Raw genomic sequence first — 13,028 nt, forward strand, 5'->3', positions numbered from 1 at the left:
GTAATAATAATCTGACTGTGCTGCTATGGCAATTACTGAAACAAGGGCACTGCTATGGAGACAGCATACAGCAGAGAGTGGTACCGCGGTTACTATGGAAACAGCTTCAATGCATGCGCCTGCCGTGCTAAATTGTCTGGCATTACCATGGAGACAGAAAATGACAGTGATGCTGAAACTTGGAACATGTGTTGCTCTGGATACAGATGAGTTTCCAGATGAGACGCTATCAGCACCTCACTCCACTGTGTCAACTGACTCATTCAACTTGCTTTTGAACAGAAGAGAGAGAAGCAGCGGAGGGAAAGCATGAAAGATTGAATGAAGTGAAAAGCCTGCTGTCGCTAAATAGTTTTATTTATAGAGTCAGGCGGCAGCTTTATGAAGGTTTTTCAAATAGCCTAAAAACAAAACTATCTATGTGTGCACGACTTTCTCTGCTGTGTTTGATTTCGTTCCTCTTTGTTTTCCTTCTTTGTTGTGTACAGAGCTTGATCCTTCTCGTGTTTTTTCTCATTTCCTTTCCTGAGCTCATACCTCGATCTTATAGTTACAATATCTTTGACAATTTTCTTAATTTATCAAATCAAATCAAATCAAATTTATTTATATTGCACATTTCATGTACAAACAATTCAAAGTGCTTTACATAAAATAAAAGCATTGCAGCAGGGAGTGTAAGAAGCATTGAAAATACATAAAAGAATATAAAGAGAAACAAATAAAATAATTTAAATGAATCTTTGTGACATGAGGATCAGCCTCAGTCTGTACGTCTGTGGAGTACAGACTAACTTTTCTAATTCAGTATATATAGAGAGAGCTGTAATAAAAATAAACAACGTTAAATAAGATCTTTAAACCATTTCCTGTCCCCAATCCTTTTTTCAAATCCCTTCTTCCTTTTCTTTTATCTTATTTCGTCCTGTCTGTGCTCCAATTTTGTCTTAAAAATAATTCCCATTCCTCTAGATGATGGTATCACCCAAAAGGTTAAAAAACATGTGATAAAACGAAGGTTGTATTGTTTCATGCTTTTTGTAAAATATGCTCATGAAAGATCCTCTATGCTTCATGTTAGAAAAAGGAAAAAAAAAAACACAAACACACACGTCATTTAGCAAGTCAGACACTTGAATTGCAGTTTCCCGAAAATCTATCGTGCTATGCTTCGTTCCATCCTGACTTCCCCCGGCTTACTTTCTATACATCATGAAATACACACATGCTCTGTACTGATGCCTATGTTGGCACCGGTGGTAAAACTTGAGGTGCAGAATCATGTAGCACGGATACGATCCACAAAACTAATGTTTTCTCATCTAGTTTAGATATTTGGGGGGAAATTGAAGTTTAGAAGGAGACTGGCAAACTTCAAATAACACCCTGCATACTGGAGTGCATGAAGCTGGAACAAATTAGATAAAATGCTTTGGGATTTTCATGATGAAAAAAGATTCCTCACTCTAGGAACCTTCATCACTGACTGATGCTCCAAACTCAGTTCAATTTTATCTTCCTCTCCAAACTCACCAGAAGCCACTGTGACAGTACTTATTGGGACATGACACACTCTACTAAACCGAAATGGACTCAAGCCCCACATAAAGAACACCGGCATATCGAGCTGCTGAATTTAAGGGCAGAAGATGAAGCTAAGAAAATAGAACTCTGTGAAGTTTTATACAGGAACGCATATTTTTCTATTCTATTCTATTCTTCTATATAGAAATACTCATAAATCCTAAAATCTGGTGATTACTGTGAGATGCAGTGAAGGTGGAATGGAGGAGATAAACTGTGACTGATAGAGAGAAGCTGACTCTGTAAGACCTAACAGCTCATTTGGGACGGAGAACATGTAATAGAGTTCCTGCTGAGTGAGCATCCCTAATTATCACGACGGCAAAGAGTGAGCGTGTTAATGTGTGTTTGTGTGTGTGTATGAGTTTTACCATGTCAACCTGTTACCATCTGTAATTTTCACACTTTTACCTCCCTAATCTTACCTTTTTGAAAAAGCTTTTGTTTAATTCCCTTAACTTTTATTATTATTTTTGGGTCTTTTACATATTTTTTTAAAACCCTTTTGTATTGTTTTATTTCTCTTTTTATCACATTTCACTTATCTGCTGTTATTTGCTTTTGTCACTGTGGTCATACCTTAAATCTGTTTTATGTTGTGTTTTATTCCTTGCTTATGTTTTATATTGATTAGTAAAGCACTCTGAGCTGTATTTTGCTTGTGAACGTGCTATATAAAGTTTGATAATCCCTGATTTTGGAGGAGAAAGACACAACCATTTAATCAGACAGGTGCATGGATGAGGGCTGAGGAAACTCAAAGTTGCAAAAGGACTTGTGTTGATAAATTTTGCGCTATGGTTTGCAAGAGGAAGATTAAGCACTAAAAAAGTAACGTGCACAATCATTTCCCCCCCACACTTTAACACTCACATTTATAAAACCCAGTAATAATGATGTAAAATATCTTGGGGTTTATTCAGGCTGGATATATTTTTAGTAAGTTTGTTCATGAAAACTTCATGAATTCATGATATGCGACACGAGACATTGAGAATTTTGGTTGTTGCACTGACGTGGAAAAAATGCATGCTGTTGCACAAACAAACAAAAGATATTCAATTTCTTGATATATCTACAAATAATGTAATAATTTAACTTTGACTGAGTTTCATGGGCCGAAAAAACGAGCCAGAAAGACAAACAAACTTATCTCTGAAAAAAGAAAATTCAGTGAAAGTTAAATCATTCAACAATTCCATTAAATCAAAACCACTATCTTGATTAAAAAGACCAGATCAATCAAGCATTCTGTGCAACCATTCCTAATGAGCTCCTGTATGATCAGATTCGAAAAATTTATTGCTGATACTAATTCATAAGTCCTGTGATGGACTGGCGGCCTGTCCAGGGTGTCCCCTGCCTCTCTCCTGATGGTAGCTGGGATAAGCTTCAACACCCAGCAACCCTGAAGAGGAAATAGCAGGTATGGAAAATTAATGAATAATCAATTATTGTTGAATAAATTACATTAGCCTGGTTTTGTCATGGTTTATGAGTTTCAGTGTTGTGGTTTTGACTTTGTCTTTTGGTTTTCTTGGTTTTCCTTTTGACCTCACTTTAGTCAGTCAGAACTGTGGCTGTTTCTCCTGAGTTTTGTTTCATGTTAGTTGTCAGTTTAGCTCTTTTTTTTTCCTGCCTTGGCAGGGCCTTTTTTCAAATCAAATACTATAAAGTCAGTGTTTTCTTCCCCTGCATGTTTCCTCAGCCTCCGTTTGGGTCCTTTCCCACTTTTGCCTCCAACCATGACTCATGACTGGCTTGACTAACATCAGTGCCAGAGAGAGCTGAAGAGAAACCTTTCATGTGATCAACTGAAGTAAAATGATCCTCAAATTGGGTCTTTATCATTTTCTTTTGCAGTTATTTGTATTCATTCATCTCCAATTCACTCACTCAGTTTCATCCAGCCGTGCTCAGTTGTCTCCTCTTGAAATAAAAACTCACGTTTAATAAAACATATTAGTTTAGTGCTTTAACAAAAAATTTGGTGGCTCAAAGGCAAAAGTGTTTTTTGCTCTCTCTCTTGACATTCTCTCATTCATCCCTTCTTATCACTCACAAAAAAAAAAGAACAAATCCCTGTCTGGGGTGGTTTTTACCTGGTCAGCTCCTCCTTGATTTTCATTGGCTCGTGGGGATAAAACTTGACCCGGAAACACATGGTGTATGGCTGCTGAGCTGCTGAAGACAAGATAAACACAACAGTGAGTAGATGAGGTAAGAGAAGGCAGTCATGAAAGTGAAAAGAGAAAAAAAATAGGTCTTATTTGAAAAAAAGTGGAACATGAAAGGAAGTTTAAATGAGAGAGAAATGAAGGGATTTTAAGAAAGAGGGGAGATGGGAGAAGAGGTGGATAGATAAATGAATGAGGGCAAGAGTGAAGAAGGAGAGACGGAATGAGGATTATATAAAACTGAACAGAAAAAGGAGCTGGGAACAAAAAAAAAGAAGAACAATATGCTTCAGATACTGATTAGTCATTTGATAATTACAGTAATTACTTATACACAGACCTGCAGACACACGCTTCACTTGAGCTGGGGTCTGTTTCTTTTTCTTTGATCTGCGTCTTGAAGTATTTCATTTCTGTGTGTGTGTGTGTCTGTGTGTGTGTGTCTGTGTGTGTGTGTGATTGTGCCAGGGAGGATTTTAGCTTCGAATGGTGTTAAAATATGCACAGTAGCATACATACACAGGCTTACGTAAGTGCTTAAACACACAGAAGAACACACAGTCAATAACAGGCTGCAGGGTTGCAGCAGTGGCTTAACACCGCCCCCTTATTCCCTGTCGTGTGTCTAAAATGACATTTCTCTTTACTTATAAGAGAGTTATGAGTAGATTAAAGCTTACAATATGTTTCAGCCAATCAGATAGTAAATATTGTATTTTCCTTTAAAAAAGACATGTGCACACAGTACAAATGCTCCATTATGGATTCTGATTTGATCCATACATAGATAAAATTATTATTAATTATCATTTTGATATCACAAAAATATAGTGTGTCATTTACAGTGTAAATTTTGTAGTTTCAAAGACGTAAAAAACAAACAAGAGATCACAGGAATAACATCTGGGTATTTAACAAGCAAGGAGAAATAAATTTAAAAAGTTACTTTGTGCATTTATAAGTTGTAAGTTATAAAGAACTGTGAGTGTACTCTAACCAAATGAAATGGAAAGTTAATAAACTGGGTGCAAGTTTTTTATTTGTTTTTTAGCTTCAATCACAAAATTACGCCAAAGGGACTTCCCAATGCTGGGACAGCTGCCTAATTTTAGGGCAGGAAGCTTGAAGAAAAAAGGTACAAACTGAATAATTAGAGTTTTTTTCACTCAATGTGTTCCTAATTTAAGCCTACAGCTGATTAATCCACAGTAGCTTTATCGTGAATGGTTTCAAATTAAATGATAGAACAAATGCCAAAAATCTCTGATAAGTATTCTAAAGTTAACATCTTTAAGGAAGAAAGTGACTATTCCTTAACCAGAGATTTTCACAGAGTGCCCTCAGCACTCTGCCTTTAATGGCAGGATCCTCTCTGGTATTATCTAGCCATGAAAAACAGCCCACATCTACATAATACATGCTGAGCAATATGAAAGTCGCAATCCTCCTACCCACTCCCAAAGAACTTGAGCTGCTTATTTGCTCAGGCATAAGGAACAAGGACGCAGTTTTTGAAAACATTTGAGATGAAGTGAATTGGCACAATAGTGTCGAGACAAACAGTCAAAAAAAATACGATGCACGCCAATGGACGTAAGCTGAGATGCACAAAGACAACATAAAACTGAAGCCATGCAAATACACTTAAACCTAATTTGAGCGTAAATCCTGCCACAGGGAGAAGTGATGTGTCAGTGCAACTCAGATCTATTCAACTCCAGACCCGTTTCATCCCTTTTCCCTGTTTCACTCTGTCAGCTTCTCTCAAATCAAACCGTCTTCAATCTCCTCTTTCTGCCCTTTTCTCTTCTGCTCACTAATCTGACTTCTCTCCTTAGCTACATTATCCATCACTGTCTCATTATAATTCTGAATTAGCCCCCTGAATATTTCCCCTTTATTACTCTTTCTCCCTTTTTCTTGATTCCTTCATCTCTCATTCCAGTTTTCAATGATATCCGCAGCCTCCCTCTGCTGTCTTCTCACAGAGGCAAAATGCACTGCTAATAGGTCTTTTATTAATTTATAACAGGACAGAGAGAGCAGGACAGTCATTAAAAGGGAGGGAGAGAGAAAAATTAAAAACCAAAGCAATCATCTGAGACTGGACAGAAATGAAGAGATGTGAGAGAACATGGAAAAAAAGTGGACAACAAAAGCTGACATCCCACAAAATCTCTCTTTTTTTCAGTTGTTAGAAGCCTGGTTTAGTCTTCCTTGAAGAAAATCTCAAAACCCCCCCAAGTGAATCAATTTTCATGAAAGAAAAGCCAGATTTATAACCCTATTTTCCTTTAGTAGCTTACAAAGAAAGTATAGCCAACAATTCCCTGTACAAACAAAAGTGAGATGCTCATCATTCAAGCAAAAAAAAAGTGCTACATATCTATTTTTTCTCAAGTTAGAAACATTACTGGAAGTACAATTCTTTGCTACATTTACCACATTCTTCCATCTCAGAAATAATGTTGAATTGACTTCCTGCAGACGTGTTCTCAGACCTCCCAGAGAAATATTTTCCCGTAGATGGATACAAACTGTCCAATTCTGCTGTGACACCCAGCACGAAGACAACAAGGTGATTTGTTTCATTTCATTTTTTGTCATCAGCGGATGGGTTGGGACTCATCTCCGTGGTAACCAAGGAAAATAGGCTTTCTAACATGTGGTAGATTATGTGACATGGTCGAATTCAAAACATGCAACAAAGTTGTCCTAACCCTGACCAATTTTTTGTACAATGCACAAGCTTATGTGGAGCGCCCACAGTTTTGTTGTACCCTGGTGTGCAATTACAATAAAGTCTATTTTATTCTTAAGCCCAAATCTAAACTAAGCCTAAATCCAACATGAAATCAAGGTGAAAATTAAATGCGAATATAACATGAAGAATCAGAAGTGATGGTCCCAGATGGGAAACAAATGCAGGTGTGAGTTCCTCCACCTCCCCTCTACATTCCTATTACAGGCACTGTTATTTCTTTAAACTAAGCTAAGCTAACTAATTTATCATTTTTTGTGTTCATGTGTTTTAAAAAGTTTTGTAACTGAACTCAGGAAAGCACGAAAAGTTCAGTTTGTATGAAAAATATTGCATTAAAATAATGCTAAACGTAAAACAAAAATGCTTAAATGTATTAGCCTGGCTGACGCGTCCACATCTCGATGAGATGGTGGTCTGGGAACTAGGTGTGCATTTTCTCGTATTTTAGGCGTGGTTTACGAATGCCTAGAGCCGTTTATTGGGCGCTACAAATGTCTAGCAAATGGCGTCTGGTTCTTCCCATGCTGCTTTGCACGCGATTCATAGCCAATTGTATCACTCATACCAGATGACGTATGTTAGAGCGACAGAAATTCGACGAGGACAAAGAAGAAAAAAAAGTAAAATAAAAGTAAACTTGCGTTCTAAGCTACTTAAAACACTTTCTAATTCTGCATCGAACGGTAACGTTGTGTCCGCTGCCATGTTGGATTAACACTTCTACAAGCTTCGGTATCGCGCATAGACGTCGTCATCGTCTTGCTGACCCCCCCCCCCCCCGTTCTGTTTGGTTTCCAGGCTGACTTTGCAGTGTGAATGAAATTGCGCGCAAAGCAGCATGGGAATTCCCAGGCTATAAATGTATAGTAAAACGGTAAAAGTAAGGATCAGTATCAAAAAGGTAGCTTTGAGGCAGCATCAGTAGCTTTGATTCCTGATGTTTTTAGTTATATATATTCTACAACAAATTTCTTGGATTTTTTTTGTTTTTAAATTGCTTATTTGAAATTAAAATTGCTTTCAGTTACATAATCTTATTGTTTTAAATGAAAATGATCATAATAAGACTTTTTCTCATATCAACAAGTTGCAGTATATGAGGTAGCAGAGGTGTGATAAGTCAGTACTGAGTAGGCCCTCATCTATCAAATATTTTTTTGGTTAGTTTTTGTTAGAATGCACATATCAACCCCCATAAACACAAACACAAATGCCGGCCTGTTGGGAAGTTTCAGGAACGCTCAGAACAAAGACTGTCAGATGAAGTCTGCTACGATGCTGTGTGCAGCTGTTAATGTGGCCAATTTCCACATGTGCAAAAATATCTGTCCTTCACTTTGTCCACACAGCTTGAGATATCTAAATATCCACAGATACAGTCTCTGAGCTTGTGTGCCTTGTTTGTGTATTTCACTTTATGTGTGAGTTTATTTCCGCTACAGGCCATTTTTGTGCTTCTAAGAGAGCCTCCTTTTGTCACTTTGTCTGTATCTATTGTGTCTGTGTTTGTCGCCCTGGGGCATTTCTGAGGAAAGGTGTCACATTGTCTGGCTTTGTCACCAGTTCCAGCTTTAATAGTGGCTGATAAGGCACCAAAACCTCATGCAATTGGTCGGTATTACACATCCCTTGAGAGCTATTTCAATCATTGATGAGTTTTTCATAAAAACAGATATGTGAATTTGAATTTTGTGTTTGCCAATTGACTTTAACATTTGTTGTCTGGATGATGCTGTGGCAGCATTACAGTCCCTGTGGTGTTTTCAGAGCTTGACCCTTTCATACCAAACAACCCTTGGAAAGCAAACGCTCAAAGTACACACTGATACACAAATATACACAAGTGAATGTGCATGCTGTGTAACACTCACACACCGATGTAATAAAAGAAGCAGAAGGGACACTTACACTTCATCTGCCTCACTACGGGCTTATTGGGCTCCAGCCAATGCTAAAACAGAGGGAAAAAGAGAGTGAGCTGAAACCGAAAAAAACCCACAAAGTGTTATGTAAAATAAGGCAGATGAGTTGCAATAGCAGGGCAAATAAGAAGAGGGTGAATTTAATGAAAACTATCTTTGTTTTTTGATGAGTAGTTAAAAGACAAATTGTTTAAACTCAAATATTTGAGCAAAACAGCTACACTTTTATTAGAAACTAATTTGAATTCATATCAAGACTTACTTTATTAGAAAATGTCATAAATATTTAAAGGTTTGAAACAAAGAGATCATTTTGGCATTTGTTGTATAGTGTAATTCGTACATGAAACACATCTGATGAAGGATGCCACAGAGCAGCTGCTTTAAAGCGGTTAAGGGTTATAGGCCTGAGGATCATCTGAAATGTCTAACAGATTCATCTAACTAAGGTAGTATTCTTAGTAAGAATTAGTGAGTAAGCAAGAGTTTTGCCCTCTTTCTCTGTTACATATGTGCAATTATCCTAATGTATCACAACACAAACTGAATAGACGTTTCACTGATGAAACTGTAGTCTCTTTTACTACTTTGCTGTACTTTGGGAAATCTAAATAGTCTCACCTTTGAATACAGTACCTACATCCTTCTGAAAAATATATTGCTCTGAATTTAAATGCAGTCTAGCTAAGATGAAGCATTTGGTCTTCTGTGTGTGTGGGCTGTTTGAAATATGGAGACTGGTCTTGTTATCATTTGTCACTTGAACTTGAAATGTCAGCTTCCTGGCTAAAAGTGGCTATTTTGACAGAGCTAACTCAGAGAAACTGTTTCTTTTTTGTAGGTGTGATTCTATCTCTGTGTTTATTCATCCGCTTTCATGCAAATTTCTTTAGCAGACTCGTTTCAAGCTGCCCAAGGAGATAAACCTGGAGGGTCCTATTGACAAGCACAGGGACGTGATCATTCACTACACCTTTAATGAGGATTGATTGCTGTCTTAGTCTTGCATACTTATACCATATGTGTGTGTGTGCACTCTGTACCCCCTTTATGATTAGTCATACAGAGTGTGAACAGAAATAATGGTTTGCCAAGGAAGCTGTTCCAAAAGTTTAGTTGCAAAAGGGACGGCTCTTTCAAGGAATACCTGTCAGGCGATTGGATAAACCGTCTGCATTACTCAGCCTCTGATTAAACTATATATATATATATTAAAAAAAACTATTGAGAAGTTAAACTTTCAGTGTTTTCTGTAAATATTTAGTTTGTCCTCATGCTTATCAACGTGTATAAAAAAAAGTGTGCTGTGAATTGTATCTTGAGTGTGCTATGAAAATTTTGATGCATCACTTCAGGCTTTAAGAATAAAATAACACATATGTTGCTCCAGGTCATGTCGGATAAGCCTGGCAAGATGGATTTTCTCGTCATTGTGAACTCATAAGAAACTGCCTCGTAACGTAATTTCGTAACGTGTTTCCTACAGCTCTCTACAAAAAGCAGATTTCTTCATGGATCATTTAAACATGTGGTTTTCAGTCTGACCAAAGGTAAGAATAGAAATTAGCCTGTCTTTGTCTCTAAAGGAAAAGTAACGAATCAATAGTATAAAAATGCACATCCAGATTATATTTTTTCTTTCTACTTCCAGTGAAGAGCTGAGAGCAGCTGCACTCCCTCATGCTTTCCTTTGTCAACTTTGGGAGAAGCCTGTTCTCACTAATAATGCGAAAGGACTGTGAATTCTTCAACATCCTGTTTTGTGATGGCATGATGTCCATGCAGTCAGTAAGAGTGTAGATTCATTCATATTACCGGAAATATTTTAGGAAAATTATTGAAAAGAAAAAGTTACAAAACAAAATATTAAATCTGATTCTTGCTGTCAAGCTCAATCAGGATTTCTAGTCCTCATATTCCAGTGGTTAGTTGATCAAATTAAAATTTGCAAAAAGTTATCTGAACTATTCATTTCAGTAACTTTTAAATGAATAAGACTTGATTTGGTCACTGAGAAACTGTGATGGAAATGTTTTTCTTTTTTTTTGCCTTACGTTTTACTGAAAATGGCTAAAGATTAAGAAGGATAATTAAAACTGATGTAGCAATCTTAATATGAATAGTGAAAAAGTAAAACATAGCTTTGACTGTGTTTGTGTGTGTTTGTCATGGTTACCCTTTGTTTCTCAGGATCTACATATCGGATGCCAAAGTAGTCTTTCTCCAGCAGGTTGTAGTGATTACACACATGGTCCAACAGAAACTGGCCTTTGGTGTCTCTCTGCAAAGCAACGAAACATATGAGCTGAGTAAGTTGTTTCAGGATCTGTCCGCATTCATCACATTGATCTAAGCTTTGATACAACCCATAACCAGCTGTGTCCCATAGACGCTATACAGCACAGCCCCATTTTCATACAGTATTGGGTAATAATCCTGTGATGCACACACCATTCCATCAGGGTAAATATTCTTAATTGAAAGAACTACATCTGCAGCTCTTTTTGGCTCTTGGTGATGACATAGCTACTGTGGTCATATCGTTGACTCAGCCTCCAATAATGCCAGTAAATCTCTACAGTTCCTAAACACAGGGCAGAAACAAAACAATCAATAATCACTCTGCATTCATCACCTGCTCCACAGTCAATATCTACTCATCATGTAGAGATGCTCATTCACATATCTTGTGTATGTAAGTTGTGTGTACACACTTTCATTCTCACAAACTCATATAAGGTAAACATATTTATGGGAGCTGTTAAGCTGATGTCAGGATGCACATTCGTGTATGCGTCCATCCCATTAACGCATAACTATACGACCCGTTCTTAACTTCAGCCTGTCGACCACAGCTGTCAATATTCAAAAGACATTCTGTCATATCACATGCATCATAGTTAGTCTCTCCCTTTTGTCCTATAACAGCTCTATAACCTGCTGATGGAGGTAGATTCTGTCGTCATTTAAGCAGGGCTGACTGATCCAGTTGATAACATGTCTGAACATGAAAAGCAACAAACATAGCATGATCCAGTCTTGAAAGATGATATGGCTGCACAAATGAGTGAGCATAAAAGGTATTCACCCAGACTGGTTAAGAAGGGGCTGATCATGGGTGATTCTCTCACCACTCATATAAACATCATCAAATTCATACACAAACAAACAGTCACAGATATCTCTTTGGCCACATAATGTCAGTAAAAGGGCCCTGTGATGGACTAGCGACCCTTCCAGGATGTAACCCACTTCTCGCTTAATGGCAGCTGGGATAGGCTCCAGCCTCCGGATGTCATTAAAAGGAGTAAAAACGCCAATAGCAACATCAACATACCATGAAACTGGAAGATGTCTCCTTAGCAACTGACCACTTGGTCGTATGACAGAATGTGAAACAGCTGTGTTGGTGCAACGAGAAACACTTTGCAGTTTTTCTATAAAGTCTCAATAATTGTACTGTTACTGGTTTTACTGCTCTGCTCTGCTCTCAACACAGATGCAGTTTAAGTTTTTCACTCTTCAACAAGTCAGCGTTATACATCTCCGCATAGGCTGAAGATGCCCACTTTTCATGTTTTGATACTGTTCATCTGGCCCAGCAATGGCTGAAGATGCTAATTCACAGACCTTCATGCAACAGATCTCTGGGTTTGACATTTTTGCACTTTTCAAAATGGAGAGAAAGAAAATTTAAAGAATTTCTTCCTTTGATCATCATGGAAAGTGTAAGATCACTGGCAGATAAAATGGCTGAGCACAGGAAGGCAGTATTATCTTTCTTCATTGAGACATGGCTGCAGGAGCAACTCTAATACCTCTCTACTCAGCGTTCAGACTACATGGACAGACAGAGATTGCAGATGTAGAGGTGCTAGGTCTATCATCTATCCAGATGATGTAATCCTGGATAAGTCACTAAGATTGAACGTTTCTACACCCCGATGTTGAACAATGTTGGCTGTGAGTTTCTGTTCCCCTGTGTTACCAAATGACGCAGTGTGTGACATCATCAGCAAGTTGTTGCCAAGCTGCAAAAACAACGCCCCAATCCATTCAAGGCAATCTCTGAAGATTTCAACCACACATTCAACTTGTTTTTTTTTTTCATTTTGTTATCCATCTATAACAATAGCATTATATAATAACACTATATACTGTAGCTATATCATTTCCCTTTGGTGTTTGATAAAGTATTATTTAATTTAATCAAACTGAATATACCTACAACACATTTTTTTGCAAGTGGGCTGTAACTGATTGCTAACTGTTTCTCTTATGTATTCAGCAGCATTAAAAAAACATTTCACACATTGCTCTTGTGCTAAAGGTACTTAATGTTTTCTGCCAACAGCACTTCTCTTTCTTCTAATTTACTCTGAGTTGAAGATCATTGAGAACGATGTGATTCAACCATAAAAGCACCCACTATTTTCCTTTCTATCTGGTGCCTGCCACAACAGCAGCACTTGATAAATTATGTTCCTTGTCAGCAAACAAGCTAATGACATTAGCATGAGTCATTGGCGTTACATCCTATCTCTAAAGTCAGACATTTGTATCTAAAATGCATCACATTGT

At 37.6% G+C, this 13,028-nt stretch overlaps 1 protein-coding gene across 2 annotated transcripts in view; it reads right to left on the reverse strand.

Moving 5' to 3' along the window:
- The window catches only part of frmd3 (FERM domain containing 3), a 57,749-nt gene that overhangs the window by 25,569 nt on the left and 19,152 nt on the right, over positions 1-13,028 (reverse strand). The window contains exons 2-4 of one of the 2 annotated variants that reach the window (XM_075467813.1): positions 10,624-10,728; positions 8,434-8,476; positions 3,687-3,765 (exon numbers count right to left, since the gene is read on the reverse strand). In XM_075467813.1, the coding sequence (XP_075323928.1) occupies positions 3,687-3,765; positions 8,434-8,476; positions 10,624-10,728 (227 nt within the window). Of the gene's footprint in view, positions 1-3,686; positions 3,769-8,433; positions 8,477-10,623; positions 10,729-13,028 lie in introns of both variants that reach the window. The other variant, XM_075467812.1, reaches the window with a different exon arrangement.

The sequence above is a fragment of the Odontesthes bonariensis genome, chromosome 6, assembly GCF_027942865.1.
Source record: "Odontesthes bonariensis isolate fOdoBon6 chromosome 6, fOdoBon6.hap1, whole genome shotgun sequence".
NCBI classification, from domain to species: Eukaryota; Metazoa; Chordata; class Actinopteri; order Atheriniformes; family Atherinopsidae; genus Odontesthes; species Odontesthes bonariensis.